Source organism: Parasteatoda tepidariorum, chromosome 10 (genome assembly GCF_043381705.1).
Source record: "Parasteatoda tepidariorum isolate YZ-2023 chromosome 10, CAS_Ptep_4.0, whole genome shotgun sequence".
NCBI classification, from domain to species: Eukaryota; Metazoa; Arthropoda; class Arachnida; order Araneae; family Theridiidae; genus Parasteatoda; species Parasteatoda tepidariorum.
This window is the reverse complement of record NC_092213.1, coordinates 83992457-84000924: the sequence shown is the minus strand read 5'-3', so window position 1 is coordinate 84000924 and position 8468 is coordinate 83992457. Positions and strand designations below refer to the sequence as shown.

The 8468-nt window shown below is 32.1% G+C and overlaps 1 protein-coding gene across 1 annotated transcript; it reads left to right on the top strand.

Annotated features, from left to right (window-relative positions):
- The first annotated feature begins 3855 nt into the window (after window positions 1-3855).
- Window positions 3856-8221, top strand: LOC122270814 (uncharacterized). The gene has a single exon (XM_043049665.2). It carries the CDS (start codon window positions 6409-6411, stop codon window positions 7825-7827), a length of 1419 nt encoding a protein of 472 aa, XP_042905599.1. The 5' UTR covers window positions 3856-6408; the 3' UTR covers window positions 7828-8221.
- The last annotated feature ends 247 nt before the right edge of the window (window positions 8222-8468 follow it).

The window sequence follows — 8468 nt, the reverse complement described above, 5'->3', positions numbered from 1 at the left end:
CAGCAACTGCTTGCAAACATTATTGCAGCTTTTCTAAAGTGTAATCACGGTAGTTTCTCGTTCCAGGTTTTTTTTTATAACGTCTGACCATTTTTCTGTCGAAAAAAAAAACGAATGAAACTCTGCACAAAGTAGCCCCAAAATGCATTATTTTTCATTTTCCGTTTATTTGTTATTAATTTTAAAAATTTTTTAACGCTAACATGATATAATTGTTTATTATTATATAAATGAAAAATTTTGCACTTACGACAATTTTCTTATCAACGTCTTTGCATTTCACAGCTAAAGTTTCCACGCACACTTTTCGACATCCGACGTCCTCGGAAAGTTGTTGGCATTGGATGAATGAAACACACTCTGAGATTGTTTCAAAATTCGAAAAAATGTTTGTAGTAATAGAAGAGACTTCTATCTTCAAATTCCACACATTTTTAACGTGAAATAAACATAATACTGAATAGCAGCACTTGAAAAATGCCAAATTCGAATTTGCACAAAGTAGCCCCCGCTGCACAAAGTACGGTACGTATTTCAACCCTTACATTTTTTTTTTGTTTTCATCATTGTTTGAAAAATTTAATGTGTTAAGAATGTTTATTTTGGAAATTGCTTTTCATTATGATGGCGTCAAAGGATTTGCGCATTTCCGAGAGAGTTGACAGGTTGACGGGATAATCCAACAATACCCTTATTTCTATTATGAATCAGAATGTTTAGTGATGCTCTAGTAAGCTATATTGTATATTTCAGCAATAAATAACAATTAAAATAATTAATTAAACACTACTACTGAGACAACAATTACAATAATTGAAAATGAAAAAACTAAATTCTAGAGTGAAAACTCTATATATTAATTCTTAAAATGAGTTCAGGTTGGAATGCTTTAAAGAATAAATGCGCAGAATGCTTTAAAAATAAATTTAAAAATTAGTTACGTAATGAATATTCAGTATCTAGCTCAAAGGCCGAATAGTTTAGCCGAAGATTACTTACATTATTTACATTTACAATAATTTCAATTTATTGGGTCAGGTAGGATAAAGTGGGCATAAAATCGAGTTTTTTTTTTTTTTTTTTTTAAGAAGTCTCGAAAACCAAATCATTAAATTTATGTTACTGAAAATTTTGATTCTATGTTCATTAATGTTGGCTTTTTAGCAGTTGTAATTAATCTTCATTATTTAAACTTTTAACATTTCTTACAATAAATTAATTCCATGCGTTTTATGAAAATTAAAAAGTGCAGTTGTAAACTACTTTATGAATGTCACAAACATGATTGCGTTTTTCCACATTATGAAGAATGTATTAAAAGTAAGTTTTTTACAATGCTTGAAAAAAAAAAGTTTGAAATAACTTTTTTGGATAAGTTCTCTTTCTTTCTCTCGTAATTAGTATTCGTTACTTATTAGAAAGCGCAAGTGTAAACTACCTATTAATAATATCAACACGCTTTCGTTTTCCCAAATTATAAAGAATTATGTATTAAAAAGAACTTTTTTACAATGCTTGAAAGATTTCTTTGTATAAATTCTTCTAAGTTTCCTTTCAATCGTAATCAGTAGAGCCCGGATTTTGATGACCTAAAAAATCTCAATTAATGCCCTTAAAAAGTGCAAAAAATGCCCTTATGAACTGCAAAAAATGCCCTTAAAAGTGCAGAAAATGCCCTTAAAATGCGAAAATTGCGCTAAAAATGCCTTATGACATGACTTAAATCGAAGTAAAAATATTGAACTTGTGTTTTACTCTTTAAAATTATTATGAGTCGTTTCAAAAAATATAAAGCATTGCAATACTTGTTCTACGTTCATTAAAGTTTGACAAATATGTTTTATATCCAAAAATAACAACAAAAAAAAAAGGAAAATAGATTGACTCCAAAACATTTTCATTTTGTATAGAAACTTAAATGAATATAACAACTTCCATCTCATAATATTACTAAATATCAGAATTACAGTGGATTATTAATTTTTTTTTTTAATATTTTGAAATGTAAACGAGCGTCTCTTGTCTGAAAGCAAATTTTTATACCAGGAGAAGTTTCTTTCAACGTCTACTGATGTTATTGGTGCGTACTTGAAAAGGACGGTCACACTTACTGACGATTCTTCTTCAATTTGAAAAGATGTTGCTTCACCTGTTAATATCCTAAAAATTTTCTTCATTGTTTGGAAGCCAGTGTAATAATAAAAAATAATAAAAATTAGAAAAATTTAACAAAAAATTTAGAAAATGCTTTAAAATGCAAAATACTCCCCAAAATTTTAAAGAAAATGCCCTATAAATCTCAAAAAATGCTCTAAAGGACAAAAAATGTCCAAAAATGCAAAAAATGCAAAAAAATGCTAATGTCATCAAAATCCGGGCCTTAGTAATCAGTCTTCTTCACTTAAAATTGTTATCCTTTCTGACTTTAAATCAATTCTATGCGGCTTCTAAAAATTAGGAAGCGCAATTGTAAACTACCTTAACTATGCTATTAACTTGATTGCTATATCCCATATTATCCCGCGTATTAAAAAGAAAAAGAAAAAAAAAACATTTTCCCTCTTGTGTGAGGGAATTGGGAAAAATAGCAATATTATGAAAAAGGAAAAAAAAAAAAAAAAAAAAAAANAAAAAAAAAAAAAAAAAAAAAAAAAAAAAAAAAAAAAAAAAAAAAAAAAACAATGCTTGAAAGATTTCTTTGGAAAAGTTTTTCTAACTCTTTTGTTTCTTCTTAGTTGTAATCAGTCTTCGTTGCTTAAAATTACTAGCGTTTCTGGCAATTAATCGACTATGCGACTTACAAAGACTAAAAAGCGCAATTGTAAACTACCTTAAATAAGTTATCAATTAGATTGCTCTTTTCCATATTATCCAGTGTATTTAAAAAGCGTTTCCCTCCTTGGGAGGGAAAAACAGAATTAGGAAAAAATAGTAATAATTATGAAAAAAACAAAGCAATGCTTGAAAGAATTCTTTGGACAAATTCTTCTAATTCTTCTTTTTCTTCTCAATCATAATCAGTCTTTGTTTCTTAAAATTATTAACGTTTCTGGCAATAAATCAATTCTATGCGGCTTATGAAAACTAAAAAGCGCAATTGTGAACTACCTCTTAATGATATTAACACGCTTGCGCCTTCCCACATTGAAAAGAATTATGTATTAAAAAGAACTTTTATACAATGCTTGAAAGAATTCTTCGTATAAATTCTTCTAACTCTTTTATTTCTTTTCAATCATAATCAGTCTTCGTTTCTTAAAATTATTAACGTTTTTGGCAATAAATCAATTCTATGCGGCTTGTGAAAATTAGAAAGCGCAATTGTAAACTATTTATTAATGATATCAACACGATAGCGCCTTCCCATATTATCCAGTATATTAAAAAAAAAAAAAAAAAAAAANGTACGAAATGCCATCCGTCAAAAAAAAAAAAAAAAAAGAAAACTTTCTTCCTCTTGGGAGGGTAAAACAGAATTAGAAAAAATATCAATAATTATGGGGGAAAAAAAAAACAATGCTTGAAAGATTTCTTTAGATAAGTTTTTCTAACTTTTTTTTTCCTTAATCGTAATCAGTCTTCGTTATTTGAAATAAACTTTTTCTCCATAAAAGTTAGAAGGAAAAAAAAAAAATTGGAAGTGATCTGATGCTACGTGTGTGGGCGAGGATGAATCCTCTTCCCCTCTCCAAGAAAACGTGACGGTTACTCAGAAACTTATCAGATTTTCTTCCCTTCTCCCCGTTCCTCTCCGGATTCTCCTGGAAGTTCCGGATTTGTCCTGCACTTTGCAATCCCACCTTGTCCCGAATGAGGACTGAGTGGGGGCGCCACTGACGGCACGCCAGCTATTGTCGATTCGTGGGGAGCATCATCCACTCACAGATCTCAACCAACAGCCAGACGATCCGGGAAACAATATCTCCCCTTTTTTTTAAAACAAAAACTCCCGAAAAGTGGCCATGACAAATAAAGTGCTTCGCGCAGCTTCCGAGTAATGTGCGGTGCCAGAGGTGAGGCGTTTGAATTATTTTCAACCCATTCTTCTCTACGGAAATAGGATTAGTCATATATTTTGAACGTGCACCTTTTAAATTTTTTGAACTATTTATTCTCTATTCAAATGCAATTTCATGATATTCGAAACTAATGTGAGTTTAAAATTTTTTGACCACGTTCATTTCATCTAAATCAAATTATAATTTCATGCAACGTGAAACTATTTTGGGTTAAAAATTTTGTACCATTTTAATTTCTTATCTACCAACTAAAAATTTCCAAGAATTCGAATTTAATGCGCGTTTAAAGTTTCGTATAATTTTCCTTTCGTATCTAACAACTCAAATGTCATGTAACTCGAATTTAATAAGCGTTTAAAATTTACGACCATTTCGCTTTTTCTAACAGCTAAAATATAATTCTCCAGTTAAAAATAAGAAAATAAGACTATTTTTTAGAGTAATCTAAAGAAGTAATGTTGTATTGAAGTACAGTTAAAATTTGATTCATAAGTAGAAACAATATTAATTTTTGAAAGAACGAAAATGCTACAACTGTTTTATCAAACTATTTTTGTTACTGAGATGCTCGCTTTCGCTAAATCACTGCAGTTCGATTTTATCGAAAAAGACTGAAAGGTTATGAAATTTTGAAAAAATTTTAAAGAATTAAATAAAAGAAGAGAAATATTTTCTATCTACGAGCTATCTGTTGCATACAAGTATAGTGTTTGTTAAAGACAACCAGCATTTTATTCAAAATTATTAAAGTGAAAACAAAAGCACATTGTTTAAGAAGTTTTCATATTAAAAAAAATTAAAACGATAAAATTACAAGAGTTCATAACGATTAGTTTTATTTCAGTTGTGTTTAATCCAATTGCGGTATTGATTTTATTACTTTAAATATTTTGCAATTAAACGAAATGTGAAAGTTTGTGCACAATTTGTACGAATCGTTTTGTAAATAGGTTATCAAATCTAATAATAATCTAAAAAAAAAATAAAATCAAAGTGATATTATGGTAAATGCTAAGAGTCCCACTAAATCATTTACTTTTAGAATATTTCAATTATTATATGTCTTATATAAATAATATTTTAATTTTTAATTCTTATTTGTACATTAATAAATCATTTTAAAAATTTAATTTTAATAATAAGGTGAAAAAATTATTTTCGAAAAATTAGCAAGGAAATTTGCAAATAAATATTTTATTTAAGCAATACGTTTTAAAGTTTGTTTTTCAATAAAAGTTTAGTGTTCCAAAGTGCATTTAAAAATCAAACTATTAATCAAGATAACAATAAAAGAAGATTTTGAAAACAAATGATATTAAGTAAATAATAATCAAAAAAACTTTTTAATGTGTTCATTCGATTTAAAATAAGTATTGAAATTGTCTAATTTATTTCAAAAAATGTTTTTCACTGTTATTCATATCAGTCAAGGAAATATATTTTAAAAAGAATTGAAACAATAAAACGTGAAATAGCAATTTAATCAAAATAGTTTGTTAACTGTTACTTTTAAATTTCTTATAACTTGCGTTTAGAATTGTTTTATAACAATAACAAAAAAAAAACCCCAATTGATACGATTAATAATTTTTATATAAATTTAATAACTTTTGAAAATTGTTGAGCATAGAGAATAGTTAGAACGTTTAATATATGATTTGCAATTTCGTTCAGAATCAGATTAAGCTCGCGGCCTTATTATATTTCTTCTAATTGGTGAAACAGAAATATTCAAGTTTGGCAAAGAAGTTTAAGGCAACTTTTTAAAAAGTTTTAAAAAAACCAGAAAATGAAGAAAAATCAAGAAAAAAGAATTGTGAGTGTTGGCACAATTAATAATTTACATAGTTTTCAACCTTTTGTTTTTTTTAAACGCGGCATCTCCAAAGAGTAGAATTTCTAAATATTTTTAGATTCTTGATAAGAACTTAACACTGTTAGGTCTTCATTCTATTACTTGCAGGACCAATGTTTAGTTAACAATGTTGAGCAAGTCCAAGACATAACATAACCTAAAGCGATATAAAACTCTAGGCGTCAATTTTGAAAAGAAGGTTAAAAATCCATATTTTTCTGCCGAATTTCTTAAGTATGTTTACAAAGCCATTTTTAAAATAATAATACTACACGTTAGAGAATGTTTCTACATTGCAGTCAAACAAGGTTATTCTAGCCGCACGCATTTAGAAACGATTTAGAGTTTTCCAGGCATGTTAAGCGTAACAAAATCGATAATATTTTTACTACATAGAGGCTTTTTGCCAAAGTTTTAAGTTAGGCGAGGAAAAAAAAACTGTCATGAGCAGATGATTTTTTTGAAACTGTTGCCACTAAGAGAAGACACCATTCTGAGCTTTAAATGATCTGAGATGAGCACAAACTGTTTTTTATGAGCTTATACCCGCAAGCAGTGGACACAATCGAGCTAGGTTTGGACACCAAACTGGCACCGCCATCATTCACTCCTTGCCAGCCACCTCCACCCCTCATATCTCCAGTCACCATGCTGGACTTGGAGTGTGTGAAGCGACATTGCACAAGCAGTGAGTCACACGTCACCATGGAGATCACCAATTTGCCCCTGTCATGTGATCAGAGGTGTGATAGGGACGATCTCAGCCAGTTCGACAGGCCAGTGTTCGATGGTCCCAGAATATTCTACTGGTGGTCTTGGACGTTGGGACTGACAGATCTTCTGGAAGACTCCAGAAGGAAAGACCCTCTCAGCTGTTTCCTTCGCCCATTCATCAAGACTCTAGTTGTGCTGATTCTGCACGCTTTTGCTGTGCACTACGTGATATTGCTTGGCACTCCCAACAGAAGCGGCCATTTGTGGTTCACTCTGGTGGTCTCAGTCGACGCTGTGACCACCGTCATTCCAATGGACATTCTGCTTCTGAGAGTTAAAAGAGTCCGAAAGCTGACCTGCCAGCTTCAGACGTTGCATTTCGAAAAGTCTGCCTCAGAGACTAAGAGTTACAAGTGGGAGACTCTGGCCGTTGTGGTCACTATTCTGTTTTTAATCTTTTACGTGGTGGCCCTATCCATCATAATCCAGTCTTGGGACATACACCACATGCTGGAAGCTCATCTACCCTACGTTCAGTCCGTGTGCGTCTCGGAGGAGTGCGCTTACAACGTGGTGCTTCTGGTGTGGGGCAGTCACGTGATGCTCATATGGGGTGTCAAAGCTTTCCTCGTTCTTTTCTTCTGCTTCATATGCAGCAACAGCCAATTTCAGTTCGAGTGTCTGAACAAGAGCCTCATCCTGATGAAGGGAAAGGCTGACGTCGTGGAGGCCGGTATGGTGCACGACATCGCGGTCGACCACAACAAGCTCTGCGAACTCGTCTTCGAGGCTGATCGTCTCTTCAACGCTTCTGTCTTCATTTGGTTTGCTTTCGTGTTGCTCGTCATCTGCGTAGAGGTCAACAGCTTTCTCCGTCAGGAGAAAGGTCTCATATCGAGCGGCGGAACGGTCATCATGGTCTTAGATTTCCTATACGCTATAGCCATAGTGATCTTTATCGTCATAGGTGGCTGCAGGGTAGCCGAGGTAGCTTTGCAGACCATTCCCTACATAGTGAACTTCGCCCGGTCCAAGGAGATGCCCAGTCAGAGCGTGTACAATGAGGTGCAGTTGATCGTCAACCGAGTGACCGTGTTTCCGGTCACTTTCACGGTGGGCAAGTTTTTCTACATCACACGCAGCATTCTCATCACTCTGGTCAGTGCCCTTTGCACTTATATAATAGTTCTAGTGCAAATGAGTCCGCAAGTCATGGAGAACTTCAATTCAAAAAGCTAATCTGTGTGTGTGTGTGTAGAATCTTCCTTTTTCCTCAAAGAAAAGTGGGTGAATTTATTTTCTGAAGAAAAAAAAAAAAGATTAAAAATATTTCAAAAATAGCTTTAAGGATGCGAAAGAACAAATGGATACGCTGAAACATAATCAAAAAATACTTCGTGAAATTGCTTCATGGATATGAAAGAACAAATGGATACGCTAAATCAAAGAATACTTTGTGAATAGCTTTATTATGGATAGAGCGGAACAAATGGATACGCTGAAACAATATATATATATATATACATAAACATGATAGATTATTCTATTTGTCATTTGGTATAAATGATGTGCTGTTACATATTCGAATAGAATAAATATATTCGACGGAGAAAAAAGTTTGTATTTCTTCAGCGTATGTTATTTGAGTATTTCTAGGATACGACACCGAGTTTGGAACAGTAATGCAGTAAGTAAAATTATTTCTTTTTTTTTTATTTACAGATTCTTGAAATTTTTTGATGTACCAAATTTACTTAAATTGTATAGAGAGCCGCTAGATGGCTCAGGGAATAGAGCGTTCCCCTTCCAATGAGGTAAATCAGGTTCGAATCCCAGAGATGGCTGGTCGATACGAATTACGCATCCGGCTTGCACCGATC